The sequence below is a fragment of the Peromyscus eremicus genome, chromosome 2, assembly GCF_949786415.1.
Source record: "Peromyscus eremicus chromosome 2, PerEre_H2_v1, whole genome shotgun sequence".
NCBI classification, from domain to species: domain Eukaryota; kingdom Metazoa; phylum Chordata; class Mammalia; order Rodentia; family Cricetidae; genus Peromyscus; species Peromyscus eremicus.
In genome coordinates this window covers 90,265,347-90,291,898 of record NC_081417.1, presented here as the reverse complement: position 1 = coordinate 90,291,898, position 26,552 = coordinate 90,265,347, and the positions used below count along the sequence as shown (strand labels likewise).

The 26,552-nt window shown below is 37.9% G+C and overlaps 1 protein-coding gene across 1 annotated transcript in view; it reads right to left on the bottom strand.

The window, feature by feature from the left end:
- Window positions 1-3,848: 3,848 nt before the first annotated feature.
- The window catches only part of Frmd3 (FERM domain containing 3), a 179,724-nt gene continuing 157,020 nt past the window's right edge, over window positions 3,849-26,552 (bottom strand). The window contains exons 13-14 of the mRNA XM_059255946.1: window positions 22,172-22,296; window positions 3,849-4,441 (exon numbers count right to left, since the gene is read on the bottom strand). Of these exons, the coding sequence (XP_059111929.1) occupies window positions 3,849-4,441; window positions 22,172-22,296 (718 nt within the window). The remainder of the gene's footprint in view (window positions 4,442-22,171; window positions 22,297-26,552) is intronic.

Below are 26,552 nucleotides of genomic sequence, written 5' to 3'. Positions count from 1 at the left end.
CATCTGGAATTATGACATTTGAAGAGATTTTGGTGTCTTGCCTTTGTTGTGTGGGTGTTCTTTTCTTTGGTTGCTTTTACCCAATCTGGGTCCTAGCCCAGTGTGGTGCTATGAGGTCCCTGATTCCCACCCTAGTGTGGTGGTTGTGGAATTCCTGATAGTGGTTCTGCATTTACATGGGGAGTCACAACAGAATACAGTTGATCTACAAGGCATGGCAGCAAAAGAACTAAGGCTACTTTGGTCCTGGGTTTTCACCAAGTCCAAAAAGGACAGAAGTAGGCTGGGAGGAGGGGCTGAGGTAGGTAGGAAGTAGCGAGCTTAGGAGTAAGTCTGGAGAGACCTGACTGGAGGATAGGAAAGAGGAAAAGTGTAATAGGAAGGAGAAAAATGTGTGGTCTTTAATCCTTTGAGTTTAATGATTTCCAGACAACTGTTGTGGCTCTGGGTCTCTGGTAGAAACAAATTCTGTGTATCTGCAGGGATCACAAAGGAATTTAGATTGGAGATAAGAAATGGCTGAAAAGGACAGTGGAAAAGAACTAAGTGGGCCTGGATCATGGTTTTGCACAAAAAGACTGAGTCCCAAGCATATTCCTCTACCATTAATTTGACCAATTATTTCTTTTAAAGTGGAGTGCATTTTTAGTGTTTATTTTTCTGCTTGGGCCTTAGTAACTTCAGTAGAATCTTAGGTAATCTCCTTCATCACCTAACATACATCCCTCTATAGTTTCCATCCATTACGTTACATAAAATAAAACTGAATGATTGAAAAAATATTTTACCCCAGATTATTTTATTAGTGATTCCTGCCACCATATTAACAGACAAACATTCTGGATGTTGACATAGAAATGCTAATTCCACTATACAAAGATACATCTTCAATAACAGTAATATGGCCCCCATATCTCTTGTTACTTCAATGAAATTAACTCATTGTAAATTCTTCCCAGAGTTATGTTCATAAATATTAGACAAACTACAAAATATACTGTAAATACATAATACACATCATGTTCCAAGCTCAGAAATATGTGATCCTTTACCTACATCATTCTCATTATAGAGCTCATATTAGCACTAAAGACAATTGTGTGTACATTTACTTGCTCTCTCTCTCTCTCTCTGTGTGTACACAAATTCACAAATGTACACAAAGTATTTTCATGAAATAATTAAGCATTTAAGGCTCTATATATCATGATATCACAATGTCTGAGAGAGAAAGGAACAAAATTATTCCACAAATTCCTCACCGGGGGGGCAAAATTAGCACAAGTAAGTATGTATGAAAAGCATGTGGGCTATATCTATACAAACACATACATACATATCTTTTATAAATACACACATACCAATGGAATAGAATACTCAAATGCAAATGTACTTGCTTTGAACTCTCAATCTATTTTATATACTGGCTATCCTTTGAAGAATCCCTTCTTCATTTGATTCAAACATCTGATGAAATCTTTTTAACAATAAATGGATATTTCTTAAAGGCTTTAATTCTATACCATATAAATGACATTATAGGATCCCAGTGTTAGGCTTTATCATTATTGTATTAATTTAGCGATCCCTATTCTGTCTTTCCCTAAAAGTATTTCTAATCCACAATGAACTGTTCCTCAAGAGAAGGGTGATGCAGGCTGTAAATGTTAAAACTATCTGCATCTTGTTCCTCATTACAAATCTGCATGCATGTATTACATGTTATATCTGTCTTATTTTCTTTTTATATTTTATAATATAAACATGCTATCTCCATAATTTAAAAATATTATTTAACTTAAACATTATTTTAAAAAGAAGTCCAGATGAGTTATCTTGGTCAGCACTTCAAAGAAAATAGGAAGCACAATTAAAAGGGTGGCAATTTTTTTTTACCAACTGCACTGGAATTTCCCTATGCCAGAGAGTATGAGTTCCAAGTCATATGAGAGAAAAAGGGAAAAATTAAAACTTCTATCAAAATGCTGATCAGTAGCAAACTTAGAAAAAAAGGCTTAAAGTTCCAGGTATAGAAAATATATTTCTATATCTGTATAAATTATGGATACAATAGCAAGTATATATTATAATGCATTCAACTCAAAGTCCCGAGAGCTGACTTTCAAAGTTCACTTTCAAAATAATCATCTAGTAAAACACTCAGAGCTGCACTAAGTAAGCATGGCTGTAGTACTCAATTTGTGTGTCCAATCTCTTCATAACCAAAGGCAATGGGATCTTTTCAACGTAGGTAAAACCTCCATACTCTTTTGATTCTTATTCCTTATACAGTGTTGGTAAGTGACCAGCAATGGAAAGCACCAGATGTTTTCTATCTTGGGTTCACTGATATGAAGGAATGTACTACAGGATTTATCATTTCCTTTGTCTGTTAGTCTCTTCCATTGTCTACTTCACCCAAACAGAAATGGTGTATCATCTGATGATTCACTTCATTATTTCAATGGAAGCCTCAATTACAAGAGTTCAGAACTTAAAGAAACCCATTAAGGAAACCTCTCTCTCTCTCTCTCTCTCTCTCTCTCTCTCTCTCTCTCTCTCTCTCTCTCTCTCCCTCCTCTCTCTCCATGTCTCTTCCCCCTGTCTGTCTCACTGTCTTTGTCTGTCTATCTCTCTCTTACACACACACACACACACACACACACACACACACACACACACACACACACAGACATACACACCCTTATAATTTCATCCAGAGAATCACAAGGAAAAGCATGAGGGATCCCAAATATTCACCTTAAAATTTCTCCACTTTTATTAACTAAACATGACTTTGTGAACTCAGAAATTGAGTGCACAGCTCTTTACATTGAGTGCCAAATGTATCACCATCACTTCCATAAAAGCAACCATAAGCTTATCACCTCTTGCCTAGCTGTCTCACCAAAACTCTTCTTTGCTACCTTCTATTTGCCAAACTCCTCCTGCTTTCACATAGATTAGTAAACAATAAACAATTAACTAGTGGATCTTTTACAATTTTACTATTACAAGTAGTTTCAATTTCTTTTAAAAACACTCTGCTTCCCCAGCCCAAACATATGGGCAAAATGCAAATGAAATTATAAGATTATCTTGTTGAAAACTTTGAAAACTAGACCCCACAATGTCAACTCTGTGTTCTCCTTGCTCACATCTTCTAGTTCAATCATCTGTTTTGAGTACTTACTATAGTTTCTTACTATTGTTTTTCAAAGTCATATGCAGGTAATAAATTATGGGATTAGTTAGCCAAAAAATATCTTTAAAAAAATCAGGTGCCAAAACACTAAAAAATTCCATGTGCATTAGTTTTACAATATGTGTACTTAAATAACTCCAGAAAGCTTTTTTGCTAAAAATTTACCAAAATAGTTAGAACACATAAAAATATTTTTTTTTTGTTAAAAAAAAAACTGAAAGAAAAACTCAGCATCAACTTATTTGTATAGGCATCAGTAAAAGGATATTATTTTCACCAAAGGTTATATTAAAAAGATTTTTCTTGTATTTTTTACTAAAATTCTGATTCTGAACATTATAGTTCACAATAAAGAAACAGGAATACCTAACTCCAATGTACTACATGCTATGGTATGATAAGGAAAAATTTTTTTTTTTTGGTTACTTCAAGTCTGCCTTTCTGAAGGATAACTAAAAGAATTATATTTGATTTAAATTAACTTAAATTCAATGAAGTACAGAAAACTAATTTCAAGGTTTGAGCAGTTAAAGTTAAGAGAAAAGAACACATCTTGACAACTCAAGGCCAATCAAAACCTAGCATCTACTGAAAATGATACCACCAGTATTGAAGATAGCCCTTAGTCTCATCAGATATGAACCTAGGAACAGCCCAGCATGTAGAGGAAGATATTGACCTTCCCAGCCACCCACTCCCTCAGGGGACAATAAAATTCATAGTGAAACTGCTCAAACTCTGGTGTCTGACGAATTTCGCATAAGAAGGAGAGATCAATACCTGACTCCAAAAGGAGGAGGAGCAGGGGAAATACAAACAGCAGCAGTCCCAGGCCCACCACAAGGAGCCTGGAGAAACTCTTGACCAGGGGGTTGACCCAGACATGGCCGGTCAGGATGGAATAGCTCCATGACAAAGCTTGACGAGCTTCCTTTAGCTCCTCCTCTTCAGCCATTAAAAAGGCATTTTCATCTGCTTCCAGTTCCTCAAATGAATCTGTGTCTTCTCTTTCTAATTCGAGCCTAGATGGACAGTCAAAGAGCATGTTGATTTCATCATCATCCACTGGGGTAGGGAGCAGGCTGGCACTGGGATTGTATACTAGTTCAGAGATGGTCAAGGGGTCTTCTTTTACTTTATCTTCCTCTTCACTTAGAGGATCTGCACATCGAGCTCTCTTCACTGGTGAACTGGCAACCAGGGGCTCAGAAACATCTGCTTTAGGCAATGGGACACCTGGAAAAAAACATTATTTTATAAAGTTTAAATATCATATTTTCTTGTTTCACAAAAAATCTATATGTAGAAATAAGGAGAGTTCAAGAAATATGTTAAACTGTTAAGTGGCATATTGATATTAGACAAAATCATATTAGTAAGTTCACAGCTGAACATGATAAACCTAAAATAAACAACATTAATTGATGTTTTGAAGTACATACAACATTTAAGTATATTATTCAATCTGAAAACCTCAAACTAGAGTCAAGTCTCTAAAACAAATGTAAAAATGATCCAGGAGTACATGGAAATCACAAATGATGTCTTTCAGAGTTCAACCCTATATCAAGATAGAGTATTATGTGAATTTGCCTTACAGGGATAATTGAGTAATAATTTCAAAGAATTGGTTTCTATTCTTTATTCCAGGCAAAGTTTTGAGATTTTTGTTATTATTATATTGAGTGAATATATAATCTACAAGTCCAAAATATGAAAAGCCCTGATATCCAGAACACTTAAAGCAAATCAAAGTTAAAGATTTCAGTCTGTTTTTTTTTTTTTATTTCAGATTCTGAGGTTAGCAATACTCAAGCATTAAAGTGTACTCAAATGTTCCAAAATCAGAAGAAAAAAAAAGCCTATGAAATTTTATTTATTTTTGGTCCAAAGCATTTGGGGTATATAGTCCTCAATCTGTAATTGCAATTATGTGGTGTGTATAAACTTATATTTTCTCTTTTTATTTAATATTTTAAAACATATGTTTACATTCCAATAGATTATTTTTATTGCTATTATTTATAAACGAGGTCAAATTTCCTAAGTAACTTTAGTTGTCTATTGGTAAAATCATGGAAAAATGAAGAAAGAAAATGTTTTCTGAGTCTTGCCTTTACATATACATTTTTTTTACCTCCATTCATACCATTAATTTTCCATAGATACATGTCCACAAGGCAAACTGGTTAAAGGGTTTGGGATTTTTAAATGCTTATTGGGAAAGATGCATTTCTTAATATTATATTTTACATATATGATATGTAGCTCTAGGCTAAAACCCGGTCTCTTAGTTTTGAGTAGGGTGAATAATGGGAAACACCAAAGAAGTGTTCTGTATGATAGAGCTATAATACAACATGAAATTGACAATCAGGTACAGTAATTAGGAAAGTGTAAAACAGAATACAGTTAAAAATTCTCTCTCTTTTTTTAAAAATCATTCCAGAAAAAAACAAAAACAAATGAACAAAAGACCAAAAACCAACCATCAAACAATTCCTGGTAGTTCTAGCCTGAGAGCAGAAAACAGTTTGAATGGAAAATACCATATAAGTAATTCATATACAGTTGTGGGTGTCTCTTCTAATCATCATCTACTACAAATAGCAACTTCTCTGGTGAGGATTAATGATGCATTAATCTGTAGGTATAATGATACATCACTAGCTATTGTTTTAGTCCTATGTCCATTTTGCAGAATAGTATTAGGAACTCCCTTACGGCCTATTTAACTATAGCTTCATGCCCTGACAATGGTGCCATGTATGGATTTCATTTGTGGAACAGGATTTAAATCTAACCAGAAAGTGGTTGGTTACTCACATGATGTTCATGCCACATTTTCATTAATGTGCATATTTTACCAGGCCAGACATTACTGTAGCTTAAAAGATTCACAGCTGGGTAAGACTGATGATTCCTTTCCTTCACTTTTAGCAAGCAAAGCACCTTCAGGAAGTATGTTAAGCCTAAGACAGGCCAAAGAGCTAGTGGTAATCTTTAGCTTCTAGGAGAGGAAGAGTCAGTTTTCTCTAAGACTGTAGCCCCTGTAGCACTGGTAAGCCCATCACACTCCAGTAGAATGTCACATATCTAAGCACAAATTGGTCTTGATGGATTAGGAAAAAGACAATAAATTGGGTGAATACTGATAGGGGATAGGTGTGAAAAGTATTCTGGCTAGTTTTATGTCAACTTGACACAAACTATAGTCATCTAAGAGTAATGAACCTCAATTTAGAAAGTGCCTCCAAAAGATGGCTGTAGGTCATTCTGTAGAGCATTTTCTCAGTTAGTGTTGATGGGGGAGGGTCCAGGCCATTGTGTGTGGTGCCACACATGGGCTGGTGGTCCTGTGTTCTTTAAGGAAGCAGGGTGAGTAAGACACAAGGAACAAACCAGTAAGCACCACATCTACATGGCCTCTTCATCAGTTCCTGCCTCCAGGTTCTACATCAGTTCCTGCTTCCTGGTTCCTTCCCTGTTTGATTTCCTGTCCTGATTTTCTTCAATAATGGAATATGATGTGGGAGTATAAGCCAAACAAACTGTTTCCAGCCCAACTTGCTTTTGGTCATGGTGTTTAATCTCAGCAATAGGAACCCTAACTGGATAGGAAATGTGTATGTGTCGGGGGATGAATGCAGTCAGAATGAATTGTACAAAATTGTCAAAGAACTAATAAAAAAATAAGAAAAAAAGAACCAAAATTAAAAATAATCAATAAAAAATGGCCAATAAGCATCAAAAATATGCTCATTATTATAAACCATGAGGAAAATATAAATCAAAACTATTAGGTTTTTTTCTGATCAAAGTATGTTTTTTAAAAGTTACAGCAAAAATTGTTGGTGAAGCTCTGGAGAAATTAGAACTCTGTACATTACTAGCAAGAACATAAAGTTCTTAGCTTGTATGGATAAAATGCTGATTGTTCCTCAAAAAGTCAAATACAGAATTATATCATCCAGTCATTCCATTCATATTCCAGTCATCTGAAACAGGCACACAAAAAACTAGTAACAAATGTTCATAGCAATATCCTGATAAGCCTACTCTCTAGAGAAGGCCCATATTCATTATTAGCCTCTACTAATTAAAAAAATGGAATACTTAGTTGGGTAGGTAGAGATACTGGGGTGGATCTAGGAGCTTGGAAAGGTGTGTGAGTGTGATTAAAACACATTGCATGAAATTCTCAAAGAATTAATAAAATATCATTGTTTGAAAAGAAAGTGTAGTCTGACCGTCTAGCTGCCCCATGAGGTCCAGCTACCCAGTAACGCACTTGGTGTCTCCTCTTCCTCTTCCTCTTCACTTCTGACAGGCCCAAATCCTGCCTAATGCTTATTTGGGACACCAAACCATTTTTTTTTTCTGGTCCATTTCTGTGAGGGAGTCCTCAAAGCTCTGCCCACAACCCAGACAGAACCCCATGCCTCTTTCTCCAACTCCTTTCTCTCAATATTCTCCAATATTCTCTGGGATAATACCAGCTAAGGGTTTTCTAGATGCCTCACAAGACCAAAGATCCTGGCAAGTGAATCTACACTTTCACTTTCAGGTCCTTACTTCCTTAGGACCCCATAAACCACCATTCACTTCCTGAAAAGGGCCCAAGAATCCACCCTAGGAGACATGGAGACCTAGGAAAGTGACTCACAGGTCAGACTCCTGGGCCTTCCCCAGTCATGGTTCCCAAAGTCCCATCTTTTGTCAGTCAATGCCCCCACATCTCTTCATCTTGCACCTTCCCTGGTGTAGACTACCAAACATCTCACTTGTTACCTATTAGAGATGCTTCAGCTACCATATAAGACTTGAAGACCTTGGCAAATGACCTCCCAAACCTTCCATGCTCAGCATTACCCCAACTTTCACCAGTCACATATTGGGGACCACACATTCCTTATCCCTGCCTCATTCCCTTTCTGTAATCACCAAAGCCTAACTTGACACCTGCCTAGGACCTGCAGCAATGACAGAATGTTATTAGAAACTCAGACAGCCTACATTGTGGGCCAGAAATCTCATCTCAAAAGATACAACCTACAATATAACTTCAGATGCCCAGGTCCCATTGTAAGAACACAAGAAATATGGGCGGGGGGGAAGCCCAGAAATAAAAACAAAACAAAACAAAAGCCTCATCAATATATAGCCTCCCAATGAGTCACCAATTCCATAGCAATAGTCACTAAAGAGGACAACTTAAGTGAACATAGTTCAAAAAATGACTATAAACATGTTCAGAGAGTTCAAATGGTTCAAAGCAGACATAAATATCTGAATGAACTTGAATGGGATAGGAATAAGCTGACTGAATCCCAGGAAAATACAAATAGCTGAGTGGAATAAGTGAAACACTATATAATTCAAGAATGTAATTAAAGATTCAGAAATAATGAAAACCCCAAACTGAAATGAAGCTGGAATTGAAAAATTTACTAAGTCAAAACATAGTTCAGTAGAAAGCCTCAACAACATAATAAATATTGAAGTTAGAATATTAGGGATTTGAGATTAATTAGAGAAATTGGATCATATAATGAAATATAATGGCAAATTAAAAAAAAACAAAATCTTAGAAGACAATGAAGAGAATGTCAAGAAAAAGTGTCTCAGCCTTAGGATCCCAGGGTTTTCTCAACTATATCCTTTCTGCCTGCCATTGCAGGAGACAGGTATTGAACAGACATGGAGACTAAATAAGGGTTATACTATCTTTTCCTTCTAAGATCTGAGATAGAGAAAAGGTAATCTTTGAAAAATTTCTGAAGCCCCTGAGAAATATATTTAGGTCTTCCAGGGACTCACTCACTCCTCTGACATGGGCTCGAAGAATGTAGTTACTCCGAAATCAGTCACTGATACTTACTGAAAAGACTTCTGTAGATATGTAGGCCACATATGTGGGATGAATGAAAAGAGAAACTCTATAACTGGTGAGGTACAAATCACAAGTGGACAATAACTTCTCAACTGGGAGATGAGCAGTCCCACAAGATGAACCTCATTGGGACCTTAATGGCCCCGTTGTGGACTGGAGACAGAGGCATTTTCTCTTATGTCTCTTAGAGAGGCTCCAGAGGATTCACTCCAAGACTTTAAGTTTTTCCAAGTCATCTTGGGTTACTGTTAGGCTCTCAAAGAGTCACCCTCAGCCCTTGTAGAAAGACTGAGAGAGACCCTGCCTCTATGGAAAGGTACTTGATCCTGATACTGCCTTATAATGCAATCCACTCCAAACAAGTAGAAAATGAACAGGATTTCTTTGGACTTTGAACAAAGTTTAGACTACTTCCTTGAAATGGCTACTAAGAACTTTTATAACTAGGAGCAAAATTTAAAAAGCAGTGAACAAAACAAGAAAATGATAGCCCTTGTGACTACAATAATGGGCTAAGTACACAGAGAAAAGAAAAATGGTTGATGCCAGTTTTCATTGTGGATTTCCATAGGGGTATTTCCTTATCAAGGGGATTACTGGAATCAATCACAACAATATATTTACCAGGCCAGCGCTAACTTCCCCACCTCAAACCAGGTTTGCTGTGGGATGTTCTGTATGCTCTGAATGTGTTGCTCTGATTGGTTAATAAATCAAGTGCTGATTGGTCAGTAGCCAGGCAGGAAGTATAGGTGGGACAAAGAAAAAGGAGAATGCTGGGAAGTGGAAGGCTGAGTCAGGAAACACTGCCAGCTGCTGCCATGACAAGCAACATGTAAAGTACCGGTAAGCCACAAGCCACGTGGCAAGTTATAGATGAATAGAAATGGGTTAATTTAAGATATAAGAACTAGATAGCAAGGAGCCTGCCACAATCATATAGTTTATAAGTAATATAAGTCTTTGTGTGTTTACTTGGCTGCCGGACTGGCTGTTGAGAGAGATTTGTCCTGACCGTGGGCCAGGCAGGACCAGGAAAACTTCAGCTACACAGGTTGTTATATGGGATGTCTTTCAATGTCTTATGAATTCAATGTGGAATCAAAAGGGACACAGTTGAACCAATAAGGCTGTACAGAGGAATCTTGAGCCTTCACTCTCTAGTAGTCCTAGCTCTAAAAATAGGAGAAGCAATCACAGATATTAGGATAGATACTTTCAAACTTGGGATATATATATATATATATATATATATATATATATATATATATATATATATATATATGAATGATGTCAACAAAATTTTATTTAAGCCAGATGTCCCTCTAATGATTGGAACAATGAAATCATACTTATTCCAAATATCCCAGTAATATTTAGTATTTAGCCTGGGTTTCACTTATATCAAAGTATTATTGTCCTTCACTCATGAGAAAGGTTTGCTACTGTGTGCTTCCTAAGGCCAAAAATATGTTAAGCAACCCCCAAGAACATCCAATGGTTCTGTGGCACTAACTTTTGGCTCAGACTACCCCCAGAATAAATCAACAGACATATTTGAGGATTTTCTTGGATGTAGGGGTGACAAATAAAAACTCTCGACCACCTTGCTAAACTTATGCTATGACATTGTTGTACCCAAAATCTTGTCCAGTGATATGTATGGTGATATTTTATTTGTACTGAAATGTGATTTTATTTGTATGTTAATAAATAAAGTTGCTTGGGGGTCAGAGCTAATAGCAAGCTATAGCAGAAGCTGGGTGGTGGTGGCGGCGGCGGCGGCGGCGGCGCACGCCTTTAATCTCAGCACTTGGGAGGCAGAGCTAGGTGGATCTCTGTGTGTTCAAGGATACAGCCAGCATGGAGACACATGCCTTTAATCTCAATACCAACCATAGAAGACCTGGAGGTCTGTATAGACAAGCAGTGACGAGGAGGTCATGTGGTTGGGTTTACAACCAATGAGAAGGCAGAACAGAAAGTCAATAAAAAAGATACACAGGATGTAGGTCTTTTTCTGAGGGGAAGGACAGCAGCGGCAGTGAAGGGTAAGAAAGGGTTTTTAGATTTAGCTATTGCTCTGATCTCTTGGGCTTTCAACTCTGCATTTGCCTCTGTGTTTCTATTTTAATAAGATGGTTACATCTACAGATACGATCATCTACCTTCCATTTTTATTCCATTTATAAGTCTAGAGGATACCATTTGACTTATCAAAAATCCCACTAAATATACTCAAAAGGGTTTAAAACCATAAGACTTCAGATATCTCCACAGCAACTTAAGCCAACACTTGTGCCATCAAGATTGAATTCCTAATAATTCTGTTAATGTTTCATTTGATCTATAAAATCCACAAATACAGATTCAGAACATGCCAGACATCATCATGCAATTAGATAAAAAAACTCTGGAAATGGATCTCTGGCTCTTCATGGTGAGAAGGGGTTATGCTGGATTAGTGTTAATAGTAATTCTAGTAATCTCTGGATCTTGTATACTACACAGCTGTTTTAATTTTATCTCCTAGCATTTAGAGTCAATCCACATGCAGATAGATGGTCCTATTATAATCTAACTCCATCTAACTCAGTCTCCTTGATCATTCTTCAAGGCTTAAAAAGGAGCCCCAAATCCCTCTGTGCCCAAATGATTTGATACTCATTTATCCACCTCCTCTTGCTTTCACTCTTTCTCCCTCAGACCTCTATGAAGGCACCAAAGAGTTCCCTTTTGTGCCACACCTGGTTATGGCACAAATGGAATCACTGATGCAGCTTCAAGGCCCTCAGATACACTCAGTGGAGTGGTATCCCAACTGCCATATCTAATGACCCAATTTAACTCAAAGAATCAAGACTGGTCATTCTTTAAATTATTAGCAATAATTACTGTTGCCTGTTTGGGGGGAAATTTATAAGAACAGGATGTAGAAACTGGTCAGGGAGTTTTAGGGTAGGGGACCCCCAAAATGAATTTTTTCCTTGGCTAAAGCTGGAAATCACCTTGGCCCTGTTGGGAATTCTGTCCTGACCAGAGGCTAGAAATTCCAGAAAGGTCTTTCTTCTTAACTCTTTTTCCCTGAATGAGCATTCATCCCTGGAAACTATATGTAAGGGTGAGAGTCTAGGACCTAGACAGATCCCTGACAGATAGGGAAAGGGACCACAGATACTGAGGATGGCAAATGTCCAGCATCTTCCTCAACACCCTGACATGAGACAAAGGCCTGGAGAGCTTTTTCTTCTGATAGCAAGACCCCTCCTCTTCCAGATGACAGGCCCAGGCTGATCACATATGTTTAAGGTAGGCCCTGAGCATACTTACCTGAAGCTGTGGGCTCATCAGCTCCCCAGTCTCTAAGTGACAACTCAAAATTAGGCAAGGGGGACCTGCTCTTTACCATTATAAACACATATTTTTCTGACACTGTGGGCACCAGTTTTCTTTTCTTTGTTTATGCAAATAGACCCCAAAGTAGAGCAACTGGGAACAATTTCAGGTTGCCAAAACCACTTAAAACTCCTGGCCCTCCATGGAAAATAGAGATTTTGGTCCACTCTCTTGTTTGCAGTGCATCTCCTCCCCACCCCGTGTGTGTGTGTGTGTGTGTGTGTGTGTGTGTGTGTGTGTGTGTGTGTGTGTGCGTGTGTGTGTGCATGTGTGTGTGTATGTGTGTGCAGTGTGCACGCTTTTTTGAGTATCATAAAAGTTGTTACCCTGTTTCTGCTTGCTGTGTCTGAGATTTTCCTTTCCTTTTAATTCTTTAACTGGCAGAGAAAATAAACCTGAATAAGACCTCCTAGATCTAAGATGATAATGAGGATATGATCAAACATGAAAGACACTTGTGTACCCCCAATGAGTCAACTAAACTGACCAGTTCATTTGCCTCCTTGCTGTCATTCAATAAACCAGTGGTTCTCAATCTTCCTCATGCTGCAACCCTTTAATACAGTGCCTTATGTTGTGGTAACCCCCAACCATAAAATTATTTTGTCATTACTTCATAACCAGTATTTTACTACTGTTATAAATGGTGATGTAAATGTCTGGTATGCAGGATATCTGATGTGACCCCAAAAGGAGTTTTGACCCACAGGTTGAGAACTGCTGCAGTAAACCCTTATTAGCTCTGAGTTGGTGTTCTATGGTATTTTCCTAGGCTCCACCTTTTTTCTTTTAAGATCCAATTTAGTAGTCTATACTAAATTAAACTTCCTTCTGAATTCATCCTCTCATTGTCCCTCATTTTCACTGGGCAGCTTTGGTGACCATTGATTTTCCAGGACCCTAGTCCTCCTAGCTTATTTGAGGCTAGACAACTTTTGTCTCTCTCAAGTATACTCTACTTTTGCTGAATCATCTTTTCCCCACTTCCCCATCATCTGCACATCCTTCCTTAGGAATACAAGACTCCCCACCCTTTCACTGTCTCCCAGAAATCATGGAAAGCCTGACTATAAGCACATACTATGGACTATTTATCAATCACATGGCATAGAAGAGTCCCCTTCTGAGATCCATTATGAGGAATACACATTTGTTTAGCCTATGCTATAAGGACCTTAACTTGCTCAAAATCTTCTTGAGCCATAGTCTTGAACTTTTTAACCATAACATCATTTAAAAGTGGTTGAGTGTTGCTCAAGTGTGACTTTATAGACTATGGAAATAAATATTAGAAAAGTGATGTTCTTATGTATGGCACTAAGCAGCTTGGTGAGGAACCAAGGCAGGCCAGGGCTTTTGTATCAAAGTAAAATTAGAGCAACAATTTGAATCTTTATTATATTTCCAATGAAAAATACTGCACTTCATAAAATGAGCTAAATTTGGAACATCATCCAATGACAGAACTGATGTACACTGTTGTTACCACCGAAATGTTTGCACTGAGGAACACTGGACTCCACTATGAGCTGTGTTGAGAATTAGTTAATACAGAATGTACAGACTGTACAGTGTTAGATTCTTGTGATGATAATATAATATATGGAAAACAAAATTCACATAAATTTCATTAGGAATAAAGCATTTACCCTCTTTATAGTGATATAAACTTCTGGGTAGCACTTAAGTGGTTAGAAAGTGCCAGAATTTGAAAGACGAGAACAGTCTCCACAGAATAGCACACAAAAGGAATAAACAAGAATCTTTGAAGATACTGTGCAATGTTGTCTGCAGATCTTGCTTGGGCCTTTATTGTGTCCGCTGAGCTGCTCTAGGCATCTCTTTACTGAAGGAGTTGCCAAACCAAACAGAAGTGCTTCTTTCTGGAAATTAGTTGATATGACAATGGGCTTTGAAGTTTGGCTTAGCTCACCCAATACTACATTTATAAGTAAAAGCTGAACTTCAGCTTTTCAGCAGCCTCTTAAGTACTGTAGTTCAGTAGTAGTAGGCTGTTAGTGTTCTTAAATGGGAAAGTTAATGATGAACAAAGAATTAATTAGCAATGCTACAATGATGCTTTTATGAATTACTTCTAATTTAGGATATTAACTCATCTTCTGCAATTATGCTGAATATTTTTCTCATTCATTATTTGTTGATGGGTTTGCCATCCCAGGTGAAGCGTAATTATAAGGAGAAGGTGGCTCTGCAGGATTCATAAGCAGTTCCTACTACTTCATGGACCATAAAATAAATTTGAAGCCAGGCAGTGGTGGTGCATGCCTTTAATCTCAGCACACAGGAGGCAGAGCCAGGTTGATATATGTAAGTTCGAGGCCAACCAGGTTTAGAGAGCTAGTTCCAGGACAGCAAGGTTATATAAAGAAACCATGTCTTGAAAAGCCAAAACAAATGAAACAACCAAAACAACAAAAAAAGAAAATTTTAGGCTAATACATTGCTACTAACTAATATATTCCAACATACTGAGCCTCATGAAAGAACGGACTTACCCCACAGGGATAGAGGTATGGGAAAGAGACACTGAATCTGTGCGAGTGATAGAAGGAAAACTGTTTGAATCATGGCCATGAAACCTCAGAAACAGAGGAAGGAGAGAGGAATATGTTAACAGAGGCAGCCAAAGATGAGGAATGGACAATGAGAAGAATCTATTAGGCCACAACACCACATTGCTCTGTCAGAGACTTTACCAGCAGTAATGTAGCATAAGAAAATGTGAAGCCTCATATAAGGTCAAAAGTATTGAATAATCTTTCTTTCTTTCAGGTGTATGAGAAGCCTCCATTCCCAAATTATATATAGATTAAAATCTGTTTTGCTGATGTTCAACACTCTGTTAACAAAATTTAAAATAATTCAATAGCTTTTATGTGCGTGCCTGAGCTGATGCCCTGGCTTAAAAGGACTCATGTTTATGCTTCTTCTCTTTCAAATAATTTTTTTAAATTATTTTTTCTTCTCTCAAACAATACATCCTGAATATACTTTCCCCTCCCTCCACTTCTCCCCATTGCCCCTGATCTCCCCTCTCCTCCAGATCTACTCCCCGTCTCCCCCAGAAAATGACAGTTGCATTCTGAGATGAGTTTTTCAATGAAATTGTGCCTATCTGCAAATGAAAAAATAAAAATACTCTGTCTCTCTCTATCCAAAGAACCTTGCAGTGTATTTGAAAAATGTGTTATGTATTTCTTTGTTCTGCAGTAACAGAAGTATAAGAAGTTCATGAAGTTGCTACCTTATTTGAACATGGTGTATGTGAAGACCTACATCTGTGTTCTGAGGCCACTTATATTTGGATCTAGAATGAATCATTTTTTTTTATTCCTTTACATTGAAAGTTGCTTTTTTCATAAATATGAACATAAACACCCATACCTACATACATATATTTTCAGGGTTAGTATTATAATGTGGCTTGGAGCAGTTTTTCAGTTTTAAAGAAGTTCTATCTATAAAGCTCTATTGCTGAAGAAAACACTTACTTATTTCATTGAACACAGAGAAGCTGAGCTGGTGCCTAACTACAAGCTTCACCACTATTGACTAGCATTTATGATGCTGGGAGTTACTTTCCATGCTACCAGAGGAAAACGGTAATCATTAATATCACCCAGCTATAAACCCTGTAACATACAACACCAACCTAGGTGCAAGATATACTGCTACAATAGTGCACAAATGTTATGAGAGTAACTCCCCACTTCTTGATTGGATTTTAAAGCTCACTCCATGAGATGGAATCTGTATGGGATACAGCTGAAGTAGCTAACAACCTGAGACTAGGTAGGTCATGGACCTAGGGGAAAGCAACTACTTTTATTCTACTAAAGGTATATATTTAGAAGGACATTATTGATGTATTTATTGCTTGTATATATTGTATATAGTTATTGTACTTATTGTATATAGTTTTTATTATATTAGTTATAACTTTTTTATTTTTTATTAGACAAAAAAGGGGAAATGTGGCGATATTTTATTTGTACTGAATGGTGGTGATATTTTATTTGTGCTTTCATAAATAAAGCTTGCCTGGACATCAGAGGAAAAAGGCCAGCCATTATAAGTAAACAAAGCAGTCAGGCAGTGGTAGCACACACACCCTTAATTCTATCACTTAGCAGGCAAGAGCTCTGTGTGTTCAAGGCCACACTGGAAACAACCAGGTGTGGTGGCACAGGCCTTAATTCCAACACAAATTAACCATGGAGGTCTGGAGGTCTGTACAGACAGACAGGAAGCAACAGAGCTGTGTAAAAAGAAGAAGTGATGTAGATGGACAGAGAGCAAATTAGATGTCAGAACAGCAAGGCATATAGACATGGGTAGACAGGAAGTAACTCGCATTTGGAAGCATAGACCCACTGCTTCCCAGAGTCAGCAATGAGCATGGTTCCTCCAGAGCTGGCTGTAAATGTAGCTTGGTCATGTTGGAAAGCTGAGGTGGCTGGAGCCAGCAGCCAAAGCTGCCATTTCAGTCCTAGTTATGCTGCAGTTTAAAGCAATAGAGTCACAATAAGACAGATTCAGATGGGATAAACCCTAAACAGTTTACAGTGTATTGAAAAATGTACATAGGTTTGGAAGAGAGAGGAAAAGGAATATAGACAGTTATATAAAGAAATAGAAAGTTTTTAAAAATAAAGTCTTTAAAGAGACAGTAAAAGTAATATAATAAGTCACGTAAAGAAGGAAATCACACACAGAGTCTGGATTATATTGTCTTTGGGATTTTTAACTGCAGAGAGACATTTGATTATAAAAGCTGCTGGGTTAAATCAATATGTATATTTTAAAGTTATCTTGACCTCAAAATTTATGTTTAAGGATATGTTGCTTGGAAAAGAGATTCTGCTTTTGTTTCCACAGAAGATGAGAAGCTATGGATTTGTTCCAGGTTAAGATGGATCAGATTTGATTGAGCCGGACTTCCTGAACCTTAATAGATGGTACTATCAACAAAGGTTACAGCCAGTCTTCTCAGGACTTGACCATAATTCTTAATTTTCTTAGGATCCCCATAAGATTGCCAGCACCCTCAATCAACAGGAAGTAGTATGAGAAACTTTGCCCCAATTCCCAAACCATAGTTTATAAATGTTTATCTTTATTTAAAGGGAGTTGATTATAAATGCAATCTCTTTCTAAAGAAGAAAAGTGGATAGTAGAAATAGGGTAGGATGAAAGAGTAGATATTGAACCTATTTTTAAAGAGCATCAACTTGTTTAAAGTTAATTTTATTATATTGTATGTATATTTCTACTCTTGTTTAAGGTATTATGTTTGTGCAGCTCATTTGAAATTGTAATGGGTAATTAAGAAATACAGATTACTAATTAGTCTTTTATGTTAGTCACACTTATAATTGTGTTAGTTAAGTTTTCTAGGTATACATAGATACAATTCAATTAGGTAGGTAATCTTTAAACACTTCAAAGATCCACAGAATATGGCATTTAAAGTGTTTTAAAAACTTAGACTTTTCTGGACAATGAGACATGTCTGCTCCAGGCAGCATCAGTTACTTCAAGGAAGATGATTGGTACCAAAGACACTCCATATGGAGTTTATCTTTGTCATGGCAAAAGTCAGCCGTTTGAGCAAAAACTGTTCTTGCCTGGACTGCTTGACAGAATGTTGTATAAACTGGACATTCAGGACCCATAGGAAGGTGACCATTGAACTTTGCAAGGCAAGATGATCCTTCAGGTTCCTGCTTCACAGAAGAAACTGCCAGACATTCTACAGGACACAGAGAGAAGCAACTGAGAGACTCTAGACCTATAAGCTGAAAAAGGATGCCCCAACATTGTAGAGGAACTTTGGGTAACTGTCCAGGTAGCCAGCTGTCTCTGTCATTTCAGATTTTTGGAAGTTACTTACAATGTACTTCCTGTTTACTTGGGTAATATTATATCCTTCTGAGTGAGGTCTTTGATGTAGTTGAAGACTAGATAGTTATAATTATAAATTTCCTTGGTTATGATAAAAGATAAATTAGATATGAAACTTTAGACTCACAAATATAGGATAGATAAAATATTGTCTTTAATTTTGCCAAATATAAATAGACTAGATATTGTAGCTGTAATTTTTGCTTGATAACTGTTCTATTATATGTAATTTTACTATGTTAAAGTTAAAACCTTCCTTTTTGTTTAGACAGAAAAAGGGAAGTGCTGTGGGATAATGCTTAATAAAATGCTGATTGGCCAGTAGCCAGGCAGGAAGTATAGGTGGGGTAAGCAGCCTAGGAGAATGCTGAGAAGAGAAAAGCAGTCAGGAGTTGCCAGCCAGACACAGAGGAAGCAAGATGACAAGGCAGAACTGAGAAAAGATACCAAGCCACATGGCTAAACATAAATAAGAATCATGGGTTAATTTAAGTGCAAGAGCTAGTCAATAATAAGCCTGAGCTAATGGCCAAACAGTTATAATTAATATAAGCTTCTGAGTGATTTTTCTATAAGTGGGCCATGGGAATGTGGGGCCTGGTGGGACCAGAGAAAACTTCTGACTACAAAGGTACATAGCAATAAAATGACTCCTAATGACATATTGCTATACTCATAAATCAGTGCATTGCTTAACCCTCATCAGAGAATCTTCTTCATGAAGTAGATGGTAATTAATACAACTGGACAATGTATGAGAGTAAGGAACTTTGGAGTATTCAGTCGTAAGTGGGATATTTTTATCAAACCCCTCACCTTAAGGCTCAGGGATCTATATGGAAAAAGAGGCAGAAAAATTATGAGAGCCAGAGATGGTGGATGACTCCAAGGAAACAGTGTTCTCCAAATACTACAGGACTGATATGCATATGGACTCATAGAGATTATGATAGCATGTATAGGACCTAAGCAGGATCATGCCAGATGGAATCTCAGCACTGAGAAGGAGAAGTGGACACAGGGTCTCACCCCTAACAAAGAAGGTGCTTACAATTGATACCCACTGACAAAGGAAAACCAGTTTTCTTCCATTCCAGTGGAGTGGTACTGGGTATATCAACCACTCCAGGACAGGTCCCAGGCCTTGGAGTAGGTGGTTATCACAAACCAAACTCCATGGATCACTAATAATTTCATCAGCTTCATTTCATCTTCCTGGAATACTTCTTGGAGTGAAATTAACATTCTGTGATGGTCATGGTTATCCCAAGGTTGATTGAAGAAGGATGAGAAAGATGGGGCTGACTTGTGGAGAAAAGACAAATTACACGTGGAATTGCAACTCTAAATTTCTACACAGATGGAACCTAGACAGAAAAATAAACTTAAGAACCAGGCAGGTTGAACACTTTGCATGAGAAATTCAGAGTCACAAGTTGTTATTGCTTTGGAGCATTACGCTATGTGGTGGTTTGAATAGACACCCCCACCCCACACACATAGACTCATGTGTTTGAATTCTTGGCTTACAGAGAGTGGCCTATTAGGAGGATAGGCCTGTTGGAGTAGGTATGGTCTTGTTGGAGGAAGTATGTCATTGTAGAGGCAGGCTTTGGAGGTCTCATATATGCTCAAGCTATGCCTAGTGACACAGTCTCCTTCCTGCCTGCAAATCAAGATGTAGAACTTTCAGCTTCTTCTCTAGCACCATGTCTGCTTGCATGCTGCCATGATGATAATGGACTAAACCTGTGAAACTGTAAGCCAGCCCCAATGAAATGTTTTCCTTTATAAGAGTTACCATGTCATGGTGTCTCTTCACATCAACAGAAACCCTAACTAAGACATACCAGATATAAAGGGACTCTATTAGTAGAGTTTTTAGTGTCAGAGCTTAGGCCCTTGAAGCTCTTAACAAGCCAAGCTCAGCAATCTATCCTCAATAGTCCAATTAAACAAACAAATAATAGTAAAACCCAAAAGGGGAATTTATTCAATGATGCTACATTGGGAAGAAAAACAAGGAGATGTAGTTCATAGCCCCACAAGTCCATCTTTACGTTCCCAATATGAATTTTGGGTTTATATAGAGGACCACAGATTGAAGACTGAAGATGAAGACTGGATAAATTCCAACTGCATGTAGCCTATTACTTCAAAAGTCCGATGGACAAAAGAAAGTGAAAATGTCCTTTTCTAAGGAAAGAATTACCAGCTTGAGGTTGGGGTGAAAGTGACTGGGAAATCTGTCATCTTGACACTGCCTGCTATCTAGAGTTTCTATGAGGAGCTATATCTCAAGTAAAAATGTTAAGGGGAAGCCAGGCAACGGTGGCCTTTAATCCCAGCACTCTGGAGGCAGAGGCAGACAGATCTTTGTGAATTCGAGGCCAGCCTGATCTACAAAGAGAGTTCTAGGACAGCCAGGGCTATTCCACAGAGAAACTCTGTCATGAAAATCACCCCCCCAAAAAAAACCCCAAAACAAAACAATGACAACAAAAAACAAACAAAAAGCAAAACAATAAACAAACAAACAAAACAAAACAAAAAACCGTTAAGAGAAAGCTAGTTTGAATTCAGAGTCTTAATAGCTTTATTTGGCATGCATTAAAAAATTACTTTCACATTAGTAGGGTGTGTGTTTGCCTTACTTGGTATCTCAAACAAGCAGGGTGGTGAGATTCTTCCTTGAAGTAAGTGAGAGAAATTATATGAAGAAGATAAAAGAAGATGAAAGTAAAAAAGGAGAATGAGGAGGATGAGGATGAAGAGGATGAGAAAGGGCAACAGCAATGATAGCCACAGTGGTGATGCACAAATATTAATTATCACTTAATAATATGAAAGCTTTTGAGTTGAAGTAGAAACTAAATACTTAGCTTTCATCAAAACTATCAGGCATGTTGGGGATGTAGTTTAGTTGGTAGAGTGCTTGCCTATCATGTACAATGCCCCTGGTTAGACTCCTATCACTGCATAGTATCATGGTGTCATGATCATGGTATCATAGTGCATGCCAGTCATTCCAGTGTTCAGGAGCTAGAGGCAGGAAGAAGAGACATTCAAAGGCATTCCTGACTGCAAACAACATCTGTGGGCAACCTGGGATACAAGACAGCCTGTCTCAAAACTAAACCAAGCCAAACCAAACTGATAAAAAGCCAACAGAATACCTGTAAAAACAACAGGCTTGGGAATTAAGAGGCCCAAAATGGAGGATCAGTGTAGATGTACTTGTGGAGAATTGCTTATAATCATCCATTTAATTTTGAGTACTATAGAAAACCATTCTTTCCATCAGGACTTTCTGCAATGATGAAAATCTTCTTAGTCTCAGATGGATATAGTGGCCACCAGCCACAGGTGGCTACTGAGTACTAGAAATCTAGCTATGGTGATTGAGAGATTGGGTTTTAATTTTAATGAATTATAACTGAATTTCAAATAGCCACTAAAAGTAATTGTCTTACTTAACAGTGCATGCCTTGCACCATTACTTCTTTCATAAGTAATTTTAGAAATACTGTTTTTTTTTGAGACAGGGTTTCTCTGTGTAGTCCTGGCTCTCCTAGAGCTCACTCTGTAGACCAGGCTGGACTCAATCTCACAGAGAGATCCACCTGCCTCTGCCTCCCAAGTGCTGGGATTAAAGGTGTGCACCACCACTGCCTGGCTTAGAAATATTTTGAATTCACAAAATTTCCTCATTCCTCAGAAAGGAGACTTCTAGGTTGAGGTGGTGGACTTACCCTCAGGCACGGGAACTTCATCTTCCTGTTCAATGGGTGAAGGAAGCAGGGGCTGCAAGGGCTCCATGTTAATGATGAGCTGTTTGTTCAAGGAGTGAGAGCTGCGACTCTGAGTAATGTTGACTCTAAAAATAGACACAAGCAAATAAATTAGTGTCCACTGCAAATACTGGCCCCACCCTCTGGACACATAAAGAGATTAACGCTAAGAGTGAAAATGTTCCTAACATTTAAGACACATGGCTCTCCTTGTCATTAGATTCCTGACAAAAGTCTACAAATTCTGTTCAACTCAGTGAAAGAAAATAAAGCTCCCCAAATGTCATCTGACAGATATGCTCGGCGACAACACACAAATTTTAAATAGACACAAGAAACACACCAGGGATTTTCCTAGCACCAAATTAGACAGGTAGAAATGTAAATGACAGTGGCTTGGCGCCACTAGACCACTCCCACCACCAATCGTGCTTGGACAGAGGACACAGATGATCTGCAACTGTGAGTTATCTTCATGTTGTCAGATGTTCAATGTTTAAGATTTCCATTCATCCCCTCCTTTACCAGACATCCATGAAACTCAGTTCTGGTTCTCCTTTGGAAAGGCATGTACACAACAGAAGCTATGACAAGTAACAGATGGCAAGGAAACTGTCGGTGTCTCATTAAAACTGTTGATAGGCAGCTAGAAGTCCATTTGTACTGCCTGTTGTGGGCAGAACAGCTGTGGACTCCTCACAGAGGGAAGTGGAAACCTGAAGGTCTACATTAAGTGCTTAACTTTCTCCAGTTTCCTGTCAAAACCAAACCCACCAGTCTTTTGAAAACGCTGTCAAATGTCTCCTCCTTGAAGCCTTCTCCTTGTTGGTTTCTCACAACAGGGATTCACCCTTTTATTCTCTCCTTCTTTTTCTCATACTTCTCTCTCTTCTTTCACAATTCAGCATGTTTGTTACTTCTGTCAATTTGCAATCATTATTATAATGACTAATCAGCCACACTCTAAAAAGACTGCTGGCCGGGGCTGGAGAGATGGCTCAGAGGTTAAGAGCACCGACTGTTCTTCCAGAGGTCCTGAGTTCAATTCCCAGCAACCACATGGTGGCTCACAACCATCTGTAATGAGATCTGGCACGCTCTTCTGTATACATAATAAATAAATAAATCAAAAACAACAACAACAACAAAGACTGCTGGCCATTCTTAAGTGCCTTACAGTGTCTCACTGGGTATCTTCTTACAGGGTTTGAACTCTTAATCTGAAGTAAACTGAGGACAACCTTAGCTTGACATAACCTGGAATTTCAGATTGCCAAGGATTTTCTCAGGCTGGACATTTCTGTTAGGACCTTCATGGGAAGATGTAGAGTAGAATGTCTATTAGCATCTTACACTGGAAATTTTCACAGCTGCCATTGGCTCATGGGAAGTTGTTTAACCACAGAGTCATTTCTTCTTTTATTTCATTCTAGAAACTGATGTTGGAACTGATGATTATGTATTAGATGATCTGTTTGTTTTGATGATTGGTAGCTCTCCCATTAAGGAAGTCACTCTCTAGAAGTAACATTTTTCACTTTTTAAAAAATCTGAGACACATTATGAAATACATTTTGTATCATCTATCCTCCTCCCAACATTCTTCATCTGGAGATGTTGAATATTTTGATACTCTTTTAAAATTGCATTGTCCAACAACTGCTTGGTTCTAGAACAGGCTGTTACCTTTCCTAGACAGGTCTAGGACCTGTCCTAGTCTAGGACAGTTCTTTTACCAGGGTTGATATTCCACGTGTAAGTCTATCTTGGTACTGGATGAAAGGTGGGGGCAACTTGGCCCCTATACATAGGTTAATGTTGCTTCATTGTAGTAGAGGTTCATGGCTTATGGTTATGCCTAGGGTTAGGACAGATGACTCTTGTAGGGCATTACAAACCTCAGAGTTTAAATAATATGACAGAGAAGGGCACAGATTTCCCATTAAGTGAAAGACTTAGATAAACCCAAAGGCATTTCCCAAGGCACAAAATTCTCAGGCTCAATGCCCTAGGATAGCCTGGTAATTCCAGAGACAGATTAAAGAAAGTTAAATGAATAAATGGATCTGTCTCACTCCTTTTTATTTCTATGGTCTGAAATTATTATTTTGTCCTTTAAAATCCATTTGTTGAAAAAAATTTCATAAAAAAGAGAAAAAAATTTCCATTGTGATAGTAGTAAGAGGCAGGGCATTTAGATATAATTCAGTCATGAGAGCCTTCATGAATAGTCTAGAGTCCTTATAAAAGTATTCTGACGGCCAGTGGGGTGGCTCAGTAGGTAAGGACATTTGCCACCATAACTGATGACCTGATTTTTTTAATCCAATGACCCCATAGAATAAGGAAATAACTACTCATTTAAATTGTCCTCTGACACCTACATACATGGCATAATGAGAATACATGTGCCATCCCCTCCCCTCTTCAAATAAAGAAAAAAGAAATAGAATGCCCGGGCAGTCTATTTCTCCCTTCCCTCCTTCAACTGTAGGAAAATAAAGACATTTCTGCTCATGTAGAAGCCCTCGCCAGACATCAAATCTTTCATTGATTCACTCATGGGCTTCCCATTCTCCAGAGCTGTGAGAAATAAAGTGTTGTTGTGCACAAACTACTCAGTCTGTTGTATTTTGCTATAGAAACTCAAATATACTATGTATTTTATTTCCTTTAGACTAAAAATTATCCCTATTTATCTATTTGGAAAGATTGCAAAGAGGATGCCTGACGTGGGGTTCATTGGAAGCAAAGGCTCATCGGCACAACGGTAAGGACAAATACTTAATAGAATAAAATCTGAATGGTCAGTTCATTTTATATACTGGCTTGTATACACTCTGCTCATCTTTTGGGTTTCTCAGTGTGCTTATGAGTCATGCAGGATAAACATTATATTTGTATTGATGAGAGATGCATCTACCCCTCAACAAACATCCTAGACTATCTGACAAAACCCTAGTGCCAGGTATAGGAAATATCCCTTCTAGTTGCTGATTAGATGTGTGTGTGTGTGTGTGTGTGTGTGTGTGTGTGTGTGTGTGTGTGGTGGTCCAAGATACTTTTAAAAAATATAGGTTAATGCATTGCTCTTGGTTGTCTCCTAAAACTTGAAGGCAAGATCCCATTGCAGAAGACACAACATATTTCAGACACATGATTTGGAGGAATTGAGTTGTAATTGACCTGAAAGCCTCCTCCCTGAGGACTAGCTGTCATAGTATCAGAAGGTGCTATATAAACTGCCAAGTGGGGCAGGGGGGGCATAATGATCCTACCCTGCTTTAAAGCTTGTAAACCAGGAGAATAAGTTGGTGAGATATTCCTAAATGGGCAACAGTTGCACTTTTACGTTCGGGGTAAGCAACATCTGTTTAATTGTATTTAAAGACTAATTAATGGGACAAAATTCATGTCTGGTAAAGTAAACCTAGCCATCTACCCATGGCTAATGATGTAATAAATCCTAGAGGAGAACCTACTATTGCCATTTTCCTAAATCAATATAATTTCCAGCAGTTTTCTAAATCATTTTACCTACAGATAACTAGTTCTCACCTCTCATCAAAGAAGCTTCTTTCTATAGCAGATGGAGTGCTATAGAAATCTACAACTGGTCAAAATGCAGAGAATAAGTGAGCACGGTATGCCCAGCTTCAATTAGTATATGTACAACAAACTTCTATACCTAAGGCTCAGAGAAGGTTGCAGAAGAGTGCATGGAAAGATTGTAAGAGCCAGAAGATGAGAATGCCTGCTAAAGATAATGTCTTCTAGTCATAAATGGGAAACCACAGCCATAAATCTCAGCAATGTGGCTATCTGGACAAGATCTGCATAAGCATAATATCAGTTAACATGCCAATATGGAATAGGGAAATTTCACAAGACCTCACCCCTAGATAAATAAATACTGGCAATTGATGGCTGCTGAGAGAGGGAGATTCAATTTTCTCCAGGGATGATTCACTTCCTGCCCCGCAACAGGTTATCCAAGCCTAAATAGTCAGTCCTAGACAAATGTACATACAAATAACATTAAATGAATTCAGTAGGTTTTTGTGTGTGTGTATACCCACATATACATATAATATATATATTATATATATATGTAGATCTATGTATATGCACGCATGTGTATATATATGTATATAATGCAAATTACAGAGAGTGGGGGCATGGAAGGAGTTGGAATGGAGAGAGGGAGGAGTGGAAGTGATTTAATATACTCAAGTATGAAAGACTCAAAAAATAAAACTAATAAAAACAAAGGAGTTACATGGGCAAAACCAGGATTCTTAATTTTGCCTAGTACTTTTGCTTTATGCCACACTTTCTACAT